General features: G+C 40.5%; 1 protein-coding gene across 1 annotated transcript in view; it reads left to right on the top strand.

The window, feature by feature from the left end:
• aldh1l2 (aldehyde dehydrogenase 1 family, member L2) overlaps window positions 1-19,596 on the top strand; it is a 30,209-nt gene extending 10,613 nt beyond the window's left edge. The window contains exons 4-23 of the mRNA XM_040147139.1: window positions 2,042-2,207; window positions 2,497-2,598; window positions 3,906-3,995; window positions 4,336-4,470; window positions 4,709-4,834; window positions 4,982-5,073; window positions 7,114-7,261; window positions 7,437-7,556; window positions 7,678-7,805; window positions 8,499-8,649; window positions 8,779-8,849; window positions 8,941-9,046; window positions 9,339-9,426; window positions 10,589-10,682; window positions 10,775-10,874; window positions 14,315-14,413; window positions 15,011-15,176; window positions 16,377-16,482; window positions 16,573-16,772; window positions 16,875-19,596. Coding sequence (XP_040003073.1) covers window positions 2,042-2,207; window positions 2,497-2,598; window positions 3,906-3,995; window positions 4,336-4,470; window positions 4,709-4,834; window positions 4,982-5,073; window positions 7,114-7,261; window positions 7,437-7,556; window positions 7,678-7,805; window positions 8,499-8,649; window positions 8,779-8,849; window positions 8,941-9,046; window positions 9,339-9,426; window positions 10,589-10,682; window positions 10,775-10,874; window positions 14,315-14,413; window positions 15,011-15,176; window positions 16,377-16,482; window positions 16,573-16,772; window positions 16,875-16,930 — 2,344 coding nt within the window. The 3' untranslated portion in view covers window positions 16,931-19,596. The remainder of the gene's footprint in view (window positions 1-2,041; window positions 2,208-2,496; window positions 2,599-3,905; window positions 3,996-4,335; window positions 4,471-4,708; window positions 4,835-4,981; window positions 5,074-7,113; window positions 7,262-7,436; window positions 7,557-7,677; window positions 7,806-8,498; window positions 8,650-8,778; window positions 8,850-8,940; window positions 9,047-9,338; window positions 9,427-10,588; window positions 10,683-10,774; window positions 10,875-14,314; window positions 14,414-15,010; window positions 15,177-16,376; window positions 16,483-16,572; window positions 16,773-16,874) is intronic.
• The last annotated feature ends 966 nt before the right edge of the window (window positions 19,597-20,562 follow it).

Raw genomic sequence — 20,562 nt, 5'->3', positions numbered from 1 at the left:
TCAAAAGTAATTGGACACTTGGCTCTCTTGGGCAGCTGTGTTGTTTCAATGTTAGCTCATGTACACAAAGAGCTCACCTGTGGCTCAGAGTCGACTGAGAGTTGAGAATTGGCATTTAGATCGAAGTGTAGCTGTCTGTCAATATGAGGAGTGAAGAGGTGACCATGCAATGTGAAGAAGGTAATAATGAGGCTAAAAAAAAGCCCAAATATATCAGAGAGATATCAAATCAGCAGTTGGGTACATTCTAAAAAAGCAGGTGTGTACAGGGAAACAACAAAATGGCAAACGACCTGGTAGACTGAGGAGCACAAGTCTTGTGGATTAGCAAAACATCATTTGCATGCATGGTGAAGAAAAATCCCCTTTATAACTGCACAGCAAGTCAAGAATGCTCTCCAGGATGTAGGCGGGCATGTTTCCTTGTAAACGATCAAGAGAAAACTTCATGACCATAGCCTCAGAGGATTCACCACAAGATGCAAACCCCTGGCAAAACTCAAAAACCGAATGGCCAGGCTGCAGTTCACAAAAGCACAAATGAAATGAAACAAAAACAAACTCTATCAAAATTGTGAAGAAAAAAGGAACAACTCACGACCCAAAGCACCACCTTATCTCTCATACACAGTGATGGTTCTGTTAGGGCTTGGGTTGGGCTGTGGCTGCCAGTTGAACTGGCACACTGGCATTTAGTGATGATTTCACTGCTGACGGAGGCAACGGGATGAATGCAGAGGTGTGTGAGAGCATTCTGTGTGCTCAGATTCAGTCAAATGCATCATAACTCATTGGATGAGTCAGTCACCAAATCTCAGTCCACCTGAGCAGCATCCCACTTGATCAAGATCAGACTAAAGGAATAGACCTGACAACAAACAAGAGCTGAAGGTGGCTGCAGTGAAGCTCTGGGAGAGTATCACCAGGGAAGATACAAATCTTCTGCTGATGTCTGCAGTAAATGAATGCAAATAATTTTCTACAGAATATTCAATATGATGATTTGTTTGACTTGTGTGTCCAGTTACTTTTGAATACACTACTTTTGTCTTTCCCAGAGTCAGATGAGAAGCTCGAGATTGAACTCATGTTTGTCTGTTAAGTATGACGATAGAGCCAGGAAGGCGGTTACCTTAGCATGCTATAGTGGAAACAGTTATATTAGCTCATATACTGTGTGTGACTCCCTAGAAACCTAAATAAGTTGTTTTTGCATTTCTGTTTTTGAAATGAAACAAATTCAGTTAAATGTGTTTTGTTAGTGAGCTGCTCTGGACAGAGAGAGGTCGTGCTTCAAGGGTTTATGTTAAGCTGAACTAATGGTCTGATAGCTTAATTTGGCTCTTCACGTTTAATGGACAGACATGAGAGTAATATCAACCCTCTCATCTAACTCTCAGTAAGAGAGAGAATAAGCATATGTAAAACTATTCCTTTAAATGGAAAATGTTAATTTAAGCTGGGGAACACTGCTACAACTACAACTCATGAGATCAGTTTGATTTGTAATATCAAATTCAAAAAAATCTCTTGTGTTTCTTGACTAGTTAAAACTTCAGTTCAAGATAACTACAACTGCAATTTGACTAAAGTGACTTTAGTCTTACTAATCAAAACTTAATTACAGTAAAGATACCGTTACCTGAAAGTCTTAATTTAATATTGTGAATTGCAGGTTTCTATAATATGAATCCAGCCAAACTAATATGTCCTAAAATTGCGCGCCATGGGCTTTTTAAAATAATGTATATAATGTATATAAGTAATGTATGAAATTCAGTTGCCTAATGAGAATCTACAGTAGACAGCTTGTTTTTTTCACACTCCTATCAACAGGTTGATTGCCACATTTTCTCCTCTTATCATTTCTTTATCTGATTCTGCTCCATTTGGTCAGGTTTATGGCCAACTTTACATCCTCTATCTGCTCTAAAAATAAGTATGTTATGGTAGAGGTCAAAGTGTGTGTGTGTGTGTGTGTGTGTGTGTGTGTGTGTGTGTGTGTGTGTGTGTGTGTGTGTGTGTGTGTGTGTGTCACCAGGACCCTGATCCATGGTGATAAGAAAGCTGGCTTCACAGTGTTCTGGGCTGATGATGGACTGGACACTGGACCAATCCTGCTGCAGAGGGAGTGTGTTGTCGAACCCAATGACACAGTGGACACACTCTACAACCGTTTCCTCTTCCCAGAGGGCATCAAGGCCATGGTAACCACCTGTAATTTGATATTTTTGGGTGAACTAGTGCTTTTGATCACAGAAGGATTGTGGTCCGGAGCATATTGACAGCATACATTCATGAAGAACATATTTCAAATTCAGTAATCCAAGTTATGTAATTCATACTCTTTCTCATAATGCCCAGTTCCCAGTCTTAGCCTTCCCTACTAAAATGGTCAGGATTTAAAAATAAACTCCACAATTAACTTGTTCCTCTAAAGCCAACTGTTGCACCACTGACTTAGATGCCACACTCTCACACTGTTCCCTGGTGCAGGTGGAGTCAGTGCAGCTCATCGCTGATGGAAAGGCCCCTCGAGTTCCCCAGACAGAGGAAGGGGCCAGCTATGAAGGCATTCAGAAGAAATCCAACGCCAAGGTGAGAGTTCTCATTCTAGACACCAGCCCAAATGCATATACTGTATCATGTGATATGGCGTTGCTGTGGCTCATTTTCCTTCATTTAGGCTTTAGATTAATCTGACTGGTGACAGTTTTGTTTAGCACCATGCATCACTAAAGCACAAGTTCATTAAGGTCAAGTCAAGTCAAGTCAAGGTGCAGCCAATCAGACCTGAGCCACACAACCTCCTGTCATCCATGAAGACCTGGAAAGAGGACAGACTACACAAGCACACAAGAGGCGAAACCCAAACGCATCATTCACACATCTAGGAGAGGGAAACAAACACACAGAATGAGAGAGAGGCAAGTAGGCTGCTGGGACTCCTAGAGGGCGAAGATCCGGCTCAAAAACATCTGGAATGAGGCACCAACAGCCAGGAGATGCATAGATGTCTGACGATTGCCAACAGTCCAGCACAGAGAGCCTCAATGAAAAGAGAGGACAGGGAGGCTTTGATGTGCATGTGCTGGTAGAGAGATGCATTGGTTTTCAGAAAGTTTACAATAAGATAACTCCATTTTTACCTAATCACGAGGTCCTGTCTTGTAGAAAATGTAGTTACATGGTAATGGTAACTATATTATACTAGAAATTGATCCTGGTCTCAGTCTTTAGTGTTCATTGCACCGGTATCAGTATCCGTAACCGCAACTGCATTTGTCTTAATCCAGAGAAAAGCAAGTAATACTGCCTTGTAAAAACAACTGCAAAAACTTATGATCGCCCATTTGGCTCTGAACCACCTTTTTGGCGGTCAGTAAAGTTGTAGACTCGGGGCAAGTAGATTCACTGTCACTGCTTTCAATGTTAGCCAGTAATGGAATGTTTGAGTGAAACATAGGGATGGGTTCCAAACATGGAAAAATACACAACTAGTTTTGCTGTTGCTGTTTTAAGCAGTTGGACAACTGCTCAGGGCAACACCACCTTCATTCAGTTAACAGCATGGAAATTTACTTTGAACTCAACATTTTGCTCAGAGTCAAATATGTATGGAACGAGTAAGCAAAACTGGTGTCTATCTTACAAGGAGAAATACAGAGGTGGGGCCTAGCTTAGCTGCTCTGGTTTGTCACTTGCAGCCACGTTGCTGGCTGTGTGTCCAACTGTGCTATTCTTAGTGCGGAGGATTATTTTCAACCATCATTTTTCCACGTGTCATTCAGCTAGTTGTAGCCAGCTGCTGGGCTTCTCTCTCATTCTCAGAATTTTAGGTGTACTGGTATGAAAATGGATCTGAGTTGTCAACATGTTGACTCCGGCTTCTTTCTGCCCCCAAGGTCAACCTGGCTCAACCAGCTGAGGCCATCCACAACTGGATCCGCGGCCATGACAAAGTCCCTGGTGCCTGGACTGTCATTGAGGATCAGGTGTGTTTCCTGGAACTCACAAGCAAAGAAAATGTGGGCCTTAAATTGCCCTGAATAAAGTTCTTAAGTCTTAAATTTTTGTTGCTATTTCTTGCTGTGCTATTAATAAATCATTGTCTACTCTCATTAATAAAAAAAATCACCTTATCTTCCATATTAGTGGTGTTTGAAGGTCTTAAAAAGACCTTAAAATATCTTACAGGTCTCTTAAAAGTCTTAATTCTGAGGTGATGGCTTCCTGTTAAAATCTGCCTGCAGAATAATGAAAGTAGAGAAAGAAGTCTAAGTACATCTACAAAAAGTATTTGATCATAATGCTTCTCTATGTTTTATTCCTCAGTTTGTGACCCTGTATGGCTCGTCCATGTTCGGGGGACCGGTACCAGCTGGTCAGCCCCTGGAGATTGACGGGGCGTCCCAGCCCGGTGTGGTCACCAAGAATGGGCTCGTCCTGTACGGAACTGATGGGAAAGCTGTGAGTGTCTCTGTAGTTTGGAGTACTACAAAACAAATATTCAGAGCACACAAGAGTAAAGCTGGAAGAGCGTGGCAATGCCTCTGTTGGCTGCCAAAACGCTGCACTCCAGGTACTGTAGGTTTAAAAGCTGCTAGGTTATTAAACACAGCTGGGGCCTAATTCAAATACAGTATGTGTTGGCTAGTCTTCTCTTTGTTTGTTGCTTTACTTTATCCACTCTGTGTTTTGTCTACAGCTTTTGGTGAAGAGCCTGCAATTTGAAGATGGGAAGATGATCCCTGCTTCTAAATACTTTTCCTCTGGAGAAAGCACCAGTGTGGAGCTGACTGATGGTGAAAAGAAAATGGCAGAGGAGATCAGGGCAAGTAAACTACCCGATTAGCTGATTCCTTTTAACCTGGTATTTGTCTTTCAGTAATACTATAAATGACTTAAAATTTGTCTGTATTAGTAAGAAAGCGAGTGTTGAATACTTTGCTGAATGTTGTTGGTTTTTTTTTTAACATAGAACATCTGGAAGGGCATCCTCAGCAATGTTGCAGCCATTGAGGACACCACAGACTTCTTCAAGTCCGGAGCTGCCTCCATGGATGTGGTCAGGTGAGGGAGAGCTAGACAGTACAGCAATTAGTCAGAAATGACTCACCTGTTATTTTAGACCAGAGATGGCAACAAGTCTTCATTTTGCACGTAAAAGCAAGTCATATATTTTAATTCAAGTCTTAAGTTAGTAGTTTCAAGTATTAGGCAAGTGTCAACTAAATTGCAAATCACTGAGCTAAATTCATTTACACTTTAGGCCTCACGTCTCAAGAAGATTCTCTAATTTATAAACAATGTAACTATCTATAATCTTTATATTCTGACACACTAGAACGGATGATCGAAGATCATTTTTCTTTTTAATATCTTTTCGACATCACATCAGTAATACACACTCTTCACATTACACCTATACATTTTTTACACTTTTGTGATCAATATCCTTCCCCTGTCTGTTTGTAATTATGCTGTCTGAGATAAAATAGTGCTTGACAATTAGATTTTTTTTTGCCTGTAGTTCAATAGCAACAGGGGAACCATTTCTCACTGAAATCCAGCCTAAAGGCCTTAACATGGGGTGGAACCGAAAGACATCTATAATATCCTTAGTTAAACTATTATAAACAGTATTTTTGCTTATTTTCTTAACCCAATCTGAAAACCATTTCGCAAGTTGGAAGGATCTTGTATGAGATTTTTAAATGAAATTATTGCAACCAAGTGTGAGGCCTAGTTTTCATCAGAGTGCCTGTGGTAATTACATATTGTCTGGTGCTGTAAGGCTGTTGAGCTGACAGCACACAACAAAATAATTCTAATAACTATTAAAGCTCAAGCAGTGTTGATTGGGACCTCATACCGTCGTGCACATTGGGGGTGCTAGTGGGATGCCGGTTGACGCAAATGTGCATTTTCGCCAGTCCTGAGATCCATATCAGATATTTCCAGCACTTCTGACACGTGTAGCAGGTTTTGTGACTTTTTGAGCAAACCTAGCACGTCAACAACAACTTCCTGTTTCATGAAAAAATATTGACATTCACCATGTTACCAAGGCAACACCGTTCTATGAAAAGTTGCAATTTTCACAATAAAGCTTCATTAAGGTCTTCAGGATATTCTCACCACTTTTGAGGTGGATGTGGTCAAAACACTAGGAGTCAGGAATCAGTTCTCTAGGAGTAATTCGTTAAAGGTACAATGCCTGTAGATGGCAAAAACTGCACTCAGAATTGAATAGTAAATTCAAAATGGCTGACTTCCTGTTGGGTTTAGTAGGTACATGTAGGTGCGAGGGCCACTTTGTTGAAATTTTGTAGGGCGCGTTATCAAGTGACTTTGCCACAGCCATGCGCAACACCCATAAAATATGTAAATTGTCACCAAGTCTGACTCGTATGTAAAGTTTTGTGTCTTCAAGCACGTTTAGCCCCTCAAAAATGTGAGTCACTTGCATGGATAATAATAATAATAATAATAATAATAATAATAATAATAATAATAATAATAATAATAGGGTTATTGCACCGGTCGTTGTTCGGTTCCTAAAAACACAATAAAATTAGTATAGGCAATTTTATTTATAGTGAGACAAAGTAGTCAGACAAATGAAATCTTTAGTGTTTAGTAGGTCACTGTCAAGTTTTTTTTTTTTTTTTTTTCATTTCCTTAGTCACAGAAACTGGTTAACTTTAAAACAAGTCCTGTAGCAGCTCAAAACTGACAGGGCAACAATGACTGGGCATTTTAAAGCCCTTGCTTTGGTTGACTGACACTGAGTTGTTCAAATTTTAATTAATTTACCAAAGCCGGGAGTTTAGAGAAAAGTAGGTTGTGTGTTGACAGTTAACTTCACCTGACAGACTGGCATAATCTCGGTGAAACAATCATACGATCATAGGGAGTTTAGAGAAAAGTAGATTGTGTGTTGACAGTTAGCTTCACCTGACAGACTGGCATAATCTCGGTGAAACAATCATACGATCATAGAGAAACTACTGCATACTGTGCTACTACTACTGTGCTAACTACTGTGATGGGAGACCACTACTACTCCCATTGTAAAGTATGATGAAGTCTTGGTGTGTTTGTGTCCAGGCTGGTGGAGGAGGTGAAGCAGAAATGTGCCAGTGTGAAGCTGCAGAACGAGGATGTGTATATGGCCACCACCTTCCAGGACTTCATCCAGATGTTTGTCCGGAAGCTAAGAGGAGAGGACCAGGACGAGGAGCTGGTCATTGACTATGTGAGTCTAAGATCCCACTGTTACTGTGTCAGTGTACCCTGCATATTCACCATCATTTAGTCTTTTACAGTGAGTGTGCAACTTTCAGTGCAGATGTTAACACTTGGTAAAGTGACTGGTCCTTGTTTCAAAATAATAGAAAGATCATCTACATTGTACACTGTATTTTACCCAGGCAACCAAAGAAGTGAACAACATGACAGTTAAAATGCCATACCAGTGCTTTATCAACGGGAAGTTCGAGGATGCAGAAAATGGCAAGACCTACGATACCATCAATCCTACTGATGGCTCCGTAAGTATTTTTTTAGCTAAGTCAGTCACATATGAATCCATGCATACACACATTCAGAAACTTCTGAAGAAAAGTTCTGTGCACATGTGGACTATATGTGACCATCACGTCCTTCAACCAGGTGATCTGTAAAGTGTCCTATGCCTCAGTGGGGGATGTGGACCGGGCTGTGGCAGCTGCCAAAGAAGCTTATGATATAGGCCCCTGGGGCAGGATGAACCCTAGAGACAGAGGAAATCTGCTTTACAAGTAAGTAGCTTCACCTAGAGGACTACAGCGGCATTACATGATTAGCAAGGCTAGAAACACAATTTAAAATTCAGTCCTGATTATTGCTTAGATCTAATCACACTTTTAGAATGCTTTTGTAGTGTTTGTAATTGTGGCCAAGTATTCAGTATTTGTCTCGGGGGGCAGAGGGGGAGACGTAAGGCAAATTACTTAGTGAGGAGAAAGGGACAGGTTGATGCCATTGTTCTAAAAACACAGGAAGTTAGTTAGTGTAGTTTGGCTGCTGATTTGGCCCACCCATCAACACAGACAACAATTGCAGCATTGGCTGTGACATACACTCCGAGGATATCGTTATCTCTGATGTCCAGTTTGAATTAACGTCCATTAATCCACTTAGAAATTACAGATGTAAGACGCTCATATCTTCAAAACCTGAGAATCATCATGTTTTTCAGTTTTCTTCAGTATGAGCTGATTCAACAACTTGAGGACAGTTTGACTAAATTTAAAAACAAAAACAAGCTAATATGTAAGTTCAAGTGGTAGTTCACAGCATAACTCACTCAATCCATCGCAACATTATACTTCCTGATCTATATTGTACATCTGCATATATACATATTTTGTAGTATTGTACTTAAGATTTATGCCAAATTACATTTTTAAAATCACCCTCACACTGTGTGCCCTCTGACGTCCTCCTTTGAGGCTTGCAGACCTGATGGAGGAACACCAGGAGGAGCTGGCCACCATCGAGTCCATCGACTCAGGGGCTGTGTACACGCTGGCCCTCAAGACCCATGTAGGCATGTCCATCCAAACTTTCCGCTACTTCGCCGGCTGGTGTGACAAGATCCAGGTAGCTCAATGTTCAACAAGCTTTTGCTTTTGCTGGCATATTAACTGTAGCTTTATAAAGTACACTTTTGGCTGTATTGTAATTACCAGTGATTACAATACTAAAGACACATGCTTTTGTTGGTTGCAGGGCAAGACAATTCCCATCAACCAGGCTAGGCCCAACCGGAATCTGACCTTCACTAAGAGAGAACCTCTGGGGTAAACCCACCTCTTTATACTGTGCATTTAAATTCAGTAAGTTGTATGTTTTACTGAGTGCAGAGCTGAGTGTGTTTTGTGTCTTTGACAGTGTGTGTGCCATTGTTATCCCATGGAACTACCCTCTCATGATGTTAGCATGGAAGAGTGCTGCCTGCCTCGCAGCTGGAAACACACTTGTACTTAAACCCGCACAGGTAAGTACACCATATACATACACAATAAATGAATACCCCCACACACACACACACGCAATACATGCACTGCAGGCTTCACATAGATGTGAAAGGAGCCAATGTATTTAGTGGCAACACCTTAACACTTCAAATAGTTTTGCCATGGAAGGATTAAATGATAAATTTTGTGCATCTGGGTTTGTGTCACATACAGCCTCCTTTTAACCCTGTGTCTAGTTTAATTCCATCCGGTTGAATAAATTTTGAGCCAGCCTAGTTTTCGTTTTTTATATACTTTTTCTAATATTTACAGGTCACTCCACTGACAGCGCTGAAGTTTGCTGAGCTGTCAGTGAAAGCTGGCATTCCAAAAGGAGTCATCAACATTTTGCCAGGCTCAGGTAAATCCCTTTTCCCTTTCCTTACAGTTGTTATTTTGTCTTAGATGTCATGAGATCAAGGAAACATTAGAAATCATAAGAAGTTAAGTAAATACAACAGCAGTGCAAGGAGAATCTGACTGATCTTACTGTATGCCAGTGGTTCCCAACATCGATTCTTGTTAATACAAAAGAAAGTCTACTTACAGCCCTTCATCACAGATTGTAAGTCTATAAGTAATGAGTACAGTCATTAAAAAAAGGATTTTCCCTTCTCACTCTGTTTAATTTGAATCATCAGTCAATCAGGCCCCCAGAGGTAAAACTCTACAGTATTTTACATGAAAAAACAAAGATTTGAAATAGGTCAAAATTCGGCTACACATAATCTCATATAGAAAAATAATCCCCCGACTCCTTGCATAAGTATACATTTACACAACATGTGATGAATCAGATGCAGGTCTGGAATGGAAAATCTACAATTTTCTACTAATAAGTACTGTGTATGTATCAGAGCCTGGTATATCTTATTCCTCTGAGCCATAGAGCTCCATTGTTGTTCAAAAACTTGTTAACACACATCAGCGAGCCACACTGTTGGACCAGGTGAAGTGTACTTTCATTACCATGAACACACACTTTGTAGTTTATTTTGACTCAGTCCCACACACGCCGTCCTGCTGCCCCAAATACTGATCAGAGCACCAAATGTGGATTGATACACCGCTGAAAATAGTCCAACAACACTTTTTATTTCTGTTTTTTTTAATAAGAACTAGTTACCAACATTTAAAGAAATTAATGAGTCTTTTTTTTAAACGAATGAATGAATTTGTGAAGTGTTTTTAAAGAACTACATCTTCATAGAAACCAATGGGCGTGGAACTGAGAGCCACAGACAGAGCAGGGAAGTCCAATTTTTGCAAGGCAGACTAAGTTTGTTGTGTTGTGTTGTGTTTTGTTTAGTTTGTGTTCTCTTTCTGTGACATTTCATCTTGACTGTATAAACATATACATTATGGCTTGGTAGAAACAAAAAAGGAAGTACTTCAGCACTGTTAAAGAATTAAACCAGTTCCTAACATGGCTGCTACTTTGTTACTTCTGACTCACTTCACTCACTCTGAAAACTTCCTAATCAGTCCCTAACAAACCCTCCTTATCCGTTTTTCTCTTCCAGGTGGCATGGTGGGACAGCGTTTGTCCGACCACCCAGACATCCGCAAGTTGGGCTTCACTGGCTCCACACCTATTGGCAAACAGATCATGAAGAGGTGTGACCCAAAAAACTTATTGCTCATTGGCTGAGATATCTGTCGCATGATATTTCATGCTCTTTCTCTCTCTCTCTGATTTCCTGTTGCAGCTGTGCGGTCAGTAACCTGAAGAAGGTTTCTCTGGAGCTGGGAGGGAAGTCACCACTCATCATCTTCAGCGACTGTGACATGGACAAGGCTGTTCGCATGGTGAGAGAGCTCGACTCAGACAGACAGGGAGATGGGATGGTCTGATGTTGTTGTGTACGGGTGGGAGCATACTGGAGGATTAACAGGCTGGTTTAACACCACATTAGTGCTGTAACAATAAGCCAATTCGTAAATTAGTAAGGTGAAAAAATATATCTCCAACAATGTATTATTTATTAAGCCTCAGTCCCAAAAGTTTTTTGGTTACAGTTTTTCAGATGTGAGGATTTGCTGTTTTTCTCTGTTTTATTTGAATTAAATTGAATAATGTGGTTTTGGGACATTTTTTTAAACAAAACATTAAATTTGATGCGGACACCGTGGCTTCAGGGAAATTGTGATTGGCATTTTTCACTATTTTCTGATATTTTATAGACTAATCAATTTAAGAAAAATATTATTGACACATTAATCAGTAATGAAAATAATTTTTTGTTGCAGTCCTACACCCTTACCGCCCTTACTGATGACTGAATGCTACCTCATGATCAGACATTCCCTAATAAAGATATATTTTAGTGTGAGGTGATTCAGTCTTAACCCCACTGATGCACGCACAGACCAGTGTAGGGCCATCAAAAAATACATTTGTAAAATGCATAGTGCATCATCTTTAACAAGTATTTTCATCAGCTCTCTGAAGTGGCTGTTAGTTTCGTGATTACTGTGAGCTGCTTTGACTGTATATTTTTAACTAATTGGTATCAGTTAGCAGCCCTGTGATAGACTGGCATCCTGTCCAGGGTGTACCCCACCTCTCACCCGATGTCAGCTGGGATTGTCTCCAGACCACCCACGACCCTCAAATGATAAGCTAATAGATGGATGGATGGATGGTTTCAGTTGGGGAGAAGACTGAAAGACAATGAAAGAGAGACTGTTTTGTAGAATAAGATCACTTGATCACTCTTTTTATGACTTAAAGTTTATTGAATTTCAAATTTTCAACAACACAAAACCATATTGTGGAAAACCCGACAACACAGTCCCCAAACCAAATCAGACAAAAGAAAGAACAACACTAGGTCAAAACCTAGTAAGTGGCTGGACTGCCGTTTATCTCTTTGCTTCTCTCCTACTCTCTGTGCTCACATATACAGTAATTAAATACAGCCGGATTCCTAATAAAGCTGTTCTCATTTACATGTTTTTCTGTTTCTGTATGAAATAGTGCCTGAAATGACTGAAATCCAGATTTTATAACTGCAACATCGACGAAATTACCCCACAAATAAGTTAAACTGAAGGGCTGTGCTGTGATTTGGGCTATATTTACTTTCAAAATGATCACTCAGAGAGAAAGGTAGAAGTTCATTCATGACTATGCAGCTGTCCTCATTTGAATGAGAGGTGTGCCTACAGAGGGAAAGCCTGACCTCACGCTCACAGGGCAATACTGGCGACTCTCTTCTATGGAAAGTAACTTACGTTTGTCGAAAAAGTCGTTAGATTTGTCACTAGGTGCTTTTATGAAGAAAAGGGAAAAGTCAGTAAATCTAGCGACGAAGGGACTAAGTTGGCAACACTGCCTGTAAACGCACCCCTGATGGCGCAATAGAATCTGTCTGCGCCAATTCATTTTGAAAAAGCATGACAGTTCAACTTCAGCCCTCAGTCACATAGCATTCAGCTGACCAATGGTGTAACTTTACCACTCACTCACTCACTCAGTCACGGACGTTCGCGCTTACAGGGCTGGGGCTTCGTTGCTGCGGCCCAACCAAAAATAATAATAAAATAGAATAGGTCTAACTTGACTAATACTAAAAGATAATAGAAAATAATAAAATAAACAATACAAAAAGGTAAATCAACATAAACATAATAACATATCATGTTAAGTAAATTTGTCAGATGTCAACCACACCACTGTCAGATGTCCACTCACAGTCCTTAAAAGATCAGTGTTTAAATAGTGTCCATATAAAGTTTCCTTCTACTGCGCCATCACCACATCCACCCTCCTGCATTCATGACAGTAGGGTGTTGTAACAAACAAATACCAATATAGACATACCCTGTGTATTCTATGAGCCCATCATTTAATGGAATAAATCAACCTAGACAGATCAGAAAGATGCATTCACGGTTTCCCCTGTATTGGGTAAAACCACAAACATTCACCATTTATTACTGTATTTTTCAACCTCATTTTTTAGTCTGTAGGATATTCTCTCAAAAGTCGCTCCTTGCCCAGTCCTGAGATTCATTACCGGCCTTCTACGGCTTTACACTTTCTCATTATTATCTGTTTACCAATCATAATACTTGTTAGAATCCTATTTGCTGGGGGTTTAACAAAATGGTCTTTGGGTTGAGAGTTTCCAAGAAGGCCGGCACGGCATTGGTTAGCACAGTCGCCTCACAGCAAGAAGGTTCTGGGTTCGTGTGGAGTTTGGATGTTCTCCCCATGCCTGCATGGGTTTCCTCCGAGCAATCCAGCTTCCTCCCATAATAAAATACATATAGGTTAGGTTAATTGGCGACTTTGCCCGTAGGTGTGAATGTGAGTGTAACTGGTTGTTTGTCTCTATATGTTGGGCCTGTGATAGAGTGGCAGCCTGTCAAGGGTGTACCCCACCTCTTGTCATTGACAGCTGGGATTGGCTCCTGCCCCCCCGCGACCCTCAAAGGATTAAAGCAGTATAGCTAATTGATGGATGGATGGATAGTTTTCTAAGTATGTAGAGTATACACCAGGACAAAACTCTTAATCTACCCCAAAATGATTTAAAGACACTTTCTTCAGAAAGATCACCCAAAGTATGAACACCCTATTTTGTCCACTCCATCCATATAACTGGGAATTTGCCAAAAAGGAATTTGGGGTTGTCCCATATACCAGAAAAAAGACTTTTGATTGACTGGGTTGATTGGAATATATGAGACACTTTCCTCCAGATACCCCTTTAAGTGAAAGATGATGGGGTGCGTTCAGGCATTTGGTGGCATTCTGGCCTGTAAGAATAATAATTGGGGGAAGGAGGTGCACACTGACTGTTCTATTGTATAACATAGGGGGGGTTCTTTCATGAGGAAGTGTCCAGTGTGACAGGTGTGTCAGATTAAAAGCATAATGATAAAATTGTAGATTTGGGAGGCACAAACTGCCTTTTACTATAGGCTTTTGTAGTTTACCTAGATGTATTCTTGGCCTTCTGCTGTTTGAGAAACAACTTCTTACAGAGTATTTCAAATTGTTTGAAAAATTTAAAAGGAATAGTCGGTGGAAGTGACTGAAGGAAATTATTCACTTTGGGAGCACAATTTATCTTTATAATATTAAACTTACCTCACGGTATGAAACATCCAAACTGTGGATCAAATACCATGCTGTTAATTTTCTGTGTGTGTGTGTGTGTGTGTGTGTGTGTGTGTGTGTGTGTGTGTGTGTGTGTGTGTGTGTGTGTGTGTGTGTGTGCTTGTCTGCTCCTCCACAGGGCATGAGCTCTGTGTATTTCAACAAAGGTGAGAATTGCATCGCTGCTGGACGTCTGTTTTTGGAGGAGTCGATACATGATGAGTTCATCGCCCGAGTGGTGAGTGAGACACCGCCCTCCTCTAGGAATAATGTAGTGCATACTCTACATTTTAAGGTATTTCCATACAGTTCGGGGACTCATGAGAGACAGATTAAAAAAAACACCTGTCAAAACTGTAGCAACAGAGGCCACAATATTCTAACTTTTAGTCTCCAGTATGGTTCAATTTTCAAAAACCCTGGCAGCTACTGAGGTGTATGTTTACATATGTAGAGCTATGATTACATAGAGACCCTAGGTCAAAGGTCCTCAGAGGGTGCCTCACAGTTTGGAAAAGGAAGTTAATGCTTTGTGACTGTTTTTAGGAAAACAATTGCCTTATTTAAGAGTCGGTGGTCAACACTGATTTTCAGAGTGTTTCATTGGCTTCACAACCTCTCACGAGCAGATCTGCAGATGCTTGACTGGACGCTGTACTTCTTTGTAATAAACCTTTATATGCAATCAAGACGGTGTCAGCGGAGTCTCCTTCATCCTCTTGAAATCATGAACACCATCTAATAAACTGCATTACACTTCCCATGATGCAATTTAATAGTGTCAGTTTGAGCTAAAGAAACAGAAACAGCTATTTCTCCACCCTTCCCCTCAAAGGTGGAGGAGATCAAGAAGATGAAGATCGGAGACCCTCTGGATCGCTCCACAGACCACGGCCCACAGAATCACAAAGCCCACCTGGACAAGCTGCTGGAGTACTGCGAAATTGGAGTGAAGGAGGGGGCCACACTGGTATATGGAGGCAGACAGGTGGACAGGCCAGGTAGAAAACACACTGAGCCTCTGGGAGTCACTCTCAGATTTACACACAGAACACAGGTGGCAGAGATGGAGAAGAAGGAACAATCATATCATACATTTGGTACCAGACTATATTGGTATGTATTTAGGGGTAGTGGGTTACAACAGTATTTACAGTGGCTTGCCTGCTTTAAAGAGCATCAACTATCTTTTACCTCACGCAGACAGCTTTTATTTTCAAAGTTTTTGGTTTTCACCTGTTGAGTTTGCCTGTTTCTTCTTTCATTAGTTAGTTTCTTACAGATTGGGTTTGCACTATTGCTTGTCATGCATGCTATTGTTTTGTCTACAAGGTACAATTTAGTACTTGTTTGAAGCCATTGCAGACAAAGATAGGGCTGCAGCTAATTATTAGCTTTGCTGTCTACATAAAATGTAAATATTTTATATTTATTTGAAGTTTGTTTTCTTGGTGTTTGGTTTTAGCATCCAAAAAATGGACAAAATATTCAATTATGATATTAAACATTGGAGAGTTAGAACTTCATCAATTCTAAAATTAGCTATTAGTTATTAGTCAATTATGTATTATTAATGTTTTTTATGTATGTGAACTAAACTTTAGGCCAAGAGGTTTTAATCTACAACAGTGAAGTGGTGTTTTCTGTGTCCCCCTGCCTAAAGACCTAGCTTACTGTTCCCCTGGGGAGGACATGTTCTACAGTTATGAAAATACATCCTACAGCTTTTTCATTTTCATCTAAATAAGGGACAGTTAAGAAGGATAAGCTGCACTCTAATAGAGTTTGAATGGACATTACCTCTTGGCAGAGCAGAAAGCTCAATTCACCAGTGATCTAAGGTAGTACTGTAAAATTATTATTATTGTTACCAAAAGTAATTTAAAACATTTTAAATCCATAAAAAAATATTATTTTGGCGATTCTCAACTGTTTTATGCAACTTCAGGTTTTTTGCGCATAAATCCAAGCACCCTCGTGTGGCGCTAAAACATTACTACGGATACATCAGTGAAGTTAACTGACCGCATTAAAGTATATCCGACTCATGCCTGATTCATTTTCTATGGATTTACTTGTCAATTTCTCATTTTAGCACTTGATGCAGAGGAGCTGCTTTGGCTTCTTTGACTGTGTATCGCAGAAGATTTAGTATCACTGTTAGCGACAGCTAACCATCTTTATGATCATTTTGCCTTTAGGTTATTTCATGGAGCCCACAGTACTCGCTAATGTGGAGGACCACATGTTCATTGCCAAAGAGGAGTCCTTTGGCCCCGTTATGGTGGTGTCCAAATTCAAAGATGGGTAAGTCATGAAAAGAGCATCTTGCTGCAGTGCTGTCTTACGAATTGATTCACCAACAAGTATTGTCTGTTTTCGTCATCCAAACCACAGCGATGTGGATGGCGTACTGCAGAGAGCCAACGACACAGAGTATGGCCTGGCCTCTGGCGTGTTCACCCGCGACATCAACAAGGCCATGTACGTGAGCGAGCGGCTGGAGGCTGGAACAGTATTTGTCAACACCTACAACAAGACTGATGTGGCTGCACCTTTTGGAGGATTCAAGCAATCTGGCTTTGGCAAAGACCTTGGTGAGTAGAGACATGGAAATGATGTGAAGATAGGGTCAGCAACCCAACAAGCTTTGACCATTACTATTTGACTAACAGGTTTGTACTCTGTCTCGTCCACAGGGGAGGATGCTCTCATGGAATACCTCAAGACTAAAGCAGTGACTGTGGAGTACTGAGACCCAGACGCTCCCAACAAACTTACTCACATCTGAATACGAAGGGAATCAGTTGTCTGCTTCACTCAGACATCCACTTTCATTCAGCATTGCTTCTGGACAGTGTGTTTGTGAATGAGAATGTACTGTACAAATGATTTGAGAGTGGTTGTATCTAGTTTCGACAATGTGCCTGTCTTTTCTTGGCTGACTGCATGAAATTCACATCATGGACAAGGGACATGTGGTTTTTAACCGCCTGGATATATACACATAAAACCCTGAGCTGAACACTACTTTACCTGATGGGAGCTGAGCTGATTCTGACTGTTTTTTAAAGGTTTCAGTTCCATAAAAGTATGTTTTACGTTAAAACACTCTTTACAAAATTTGAAAATCAGATGAAGTAATTCCTTTCTTAGTCACCTGTGATGCTGCTTTCACCATTCCTTTAACGTCTCTTTTTTTTTACTCTTTGGGATGTTGTGTACCATAGGCAGAAAGAAGACAAAGTTATTAATTCTTGGATAGACTGATCTGTACATGAATGTCATTATTTTGAAGGTTGTATATGGATGCTTTTTGGGTTAAGTTTTGGAGTATCAAGTGCTCACACGGGAATTAAGTGAGGAGCTACATCTCCAAATAAACAAAAAAGTAACTCAGTAGTGGAGCTACTACACTACTACTGCTACATTGGGCAAGATTTATCAGGATTCAGGTTACAGCTGAATCCATAATCCACATAAAAACTGTTGACTGTTAACAAAATAATCTGAGCTCAAATTCCAATTACTATCTTTTTCAAAGCTTTCAAAAGTATTACTGGTTCATTGTTAGATGTGGTCAAAAGTGTGTGAAAAAGCCAGTAAGTCAGCCTTGAGTTAACAGTTACTTAAAACCAGGTTGAAAAGCAGTGTTTTAATGCCCCCTCTGGTTGAACGTTTCAGGTCTATGCACCTGCACCTGCACATAACAGTAATGTCCCAGTGTACCGACACACCCTGGAGAACACTTCAGCACCACTGCAGCAATGATTAGAAGTTAAAAGATTTTCAGGGCGGGTCTTTAAAATTATTTTGTCAAACTACTATATCCTATTACAATGAACCTTTAAACTCATAAAACTGGTAGCAGTGACAAAAGGGATTGTTGACATCATGTTATTATGATATATTAGTTGAAGTCATAATGAGGACTGACTTCACAACAGCCAAACGTAAGTCGGTTTAGGTTGATTTCCTACCTTGTAAGTAGGCTTTCCCCACAGCTTAGCATTACCATATGATAAAAGAAACTGTCAACTGCAATGGATTGACTGTGTCAGGCGTATTTCAAATTTATATTATAAATGGTTCATGTTTATTTCTAGTTGGAACTTCGGGTCAGAATTTAGGGTTTTTTCGACAGGGATCTGAAAGAGGGGATCTGAAAGTCTTATATTTCATGCCTTTCAAAAAAGGAATGTACAGACAAATGCATCTGTACCTCTGTAAAACACTTTTCAGTCTTTAATTGTCACTACATCAAGCTATGGTGAGCCAATTTGTCATTTTATCTCCATCACACATTCTGGTTGTGTACATCATGTCCTTGCAGCTGTCTGTTCCCACGTCCTTACTTTAGACATTTGCTTTCTTCAATTCATCAAATTTGACTTTTTTGTAAATATTTTTTAACAAAAGAGGGAAAAGGGACATATATTTTTGACATTGTATTTGTCAGACACAGGAAGACTACATGTTATAATACTATATTATATTGGCTAAAGACCATCTAGATGTTTTTATACATCACTAATGTGAAGAACTTTTGAAATTAGTTTTCTATTTGTCCCACTTTGTCAGTGAAGGCAGCAAGGGCTACAAAAGTGTTTTCTTTCTCATACTTTGTTAAAAGGTGAGAGCTGTCCCCTCAATAAACATTCTGTCTTCAGCAGTAATGCCAAACGGTGGTGAATAAAGATCGTTTTGAATTTTACTGTGTAATGCTGCTGTTAAGTGGAAAATATACTAAAATACTAAATGGTGGGAGGAAATGATGTTTAGCTCTTTCCAGAACTGCTGCACTTATTGCTGCTGCAACAGTGATGTCAATGAGTTTGCCTTTTAAATACCACAAACACGAGCCAAAGTGTAAGAAATAGATTAAACAGTATGTGTATCTGCTGTAATGCCAGGCGCCATCGTAAGAACGTCCAGCTAACTATCCTAGTATCCACAGTAGTAACCAAGCGAAACTCCTAAGGCAAAGGAGCCTATTCTTAACTAATTACATTAGTTTGTGGGGATACAAATTACGTTGAAAAAAAGTCACATTTACAAGTTTTACTGTGTGGAGGCCAGTCCTGGAGGCTATTAGGGCTTAGGGTAATGCTAAATGTAGTAAGTCTATCAATAAAAACTGTGCTAATGTTAGTTAACGTGAGCCACCATAGGTAGAGGGCATACCAAACCAAGAAAGCCTGTAGCAGCAAAACTCCAGAATGTAATGAATTGAACAAGGGTGTGTTTTATTTCTTATTTATTCAACTTTCTCTTTGTAAGAGGAAGAATGTGGTATATCTATTTTTCATTGATACAAAGTAGCACAGCACTGAAAAATTACATTTAAAAAACTTAACAGTAATGCAGCTTTCCCTGTCTGGATATCCAAAAGCACACTTTCAAGAGTTGAACATACTTTTTAACAAATAAATATTCACAATGAAAATGATTCAGGGGGAGGTCTGTGAAGTTGTTTCCGTTGAATTTTTTAAAATTATTTTTTAAGTGCTGTTAGCAGCACAAACTACATTCCACTCACCTCCATTGTACTGAGGTGGAGGTACAAATATCAGAGACCGATATCTGAAACCTGGACGTAGGTATTGACCCGTATGCATTGCCAGGGCTGGGTCGGACAATTTTTCTTGCCCTGTGCCCAACACTGGGCCCCAATCAGGTCCACATCTGCAGTATATAACACCTGCGTGACCTGAGCCCAGTTCCCTCCTTTTTTCAGCATAGTATGCAGTCATCTGTGAAGAAAAAAGAAAAGAGTTCTCAGTGTTCTGCCGGTGGTGTCTATGTCTTCCCGTCCTGCCATGCTAGTTACATAATGAACTTTGATCTCCATGCCTGCTTTGAGTCATGCCTCAGCCAGGAGTATACTGGCCTGGCCTTCACGCCCCAGGCCATGTGCTCTTACCTTGCATGTTTGCCCACGGCGAAGAAACAGCAGCAAGTGGACACCTTTGCGGCATTCCAGGAGGACATCGATGATGATGACAACTGGACTAAACTCGCTAGCTTCACTGTTGAGGAGGCACTGGCCATCCTGGACCCCCCCTGTCCTGGAGAGTGAGTTCAATGCAGGGCAAGAGTCCTCAGACTTGGCTCCCTCCATTGCCGGCTCCCCTCCTGGTACGTCTGTCTTCCTGGTGGGTGATAAGGAGTCTGACAAAGCTAAACGAAACTCACCTAGAGCAACAAATTGCCGCTCCTCCTCCTCTGCCTGCCGGCATCTGATTACCTTCAGGGCTTTTCTCTGGGACCTCCCAGATCTCATTAAGAGGGTGGCCCAACAGAAAAATGTCTTGCTGCCACCAGAGCCTCCTGCACTGGTTCCCAATGACATTTTGGGTGATGTCTACTACAGAGACCAGACATCTC

This window comes from Xiphias gladius, chromosome 2 (genome assembly GCF_016859285.1).
Source record: "Xiphias gladius isolate SHS-SW01 ecotype Sanya breed wild chromosome 2, ASM1685928v1, whole genome shotgun sequence".
NCBI classification, from domain to species: domain Eukaryota; kingdom Metazoa; phylum Chordata; class Actinopteri; order Istiophoriformes; family Xiphiidae; genus Xiphias; species Xiphias gladius.
This window is presented reverse-complemented; position numbering and strand designations above follow the sequence as displayed.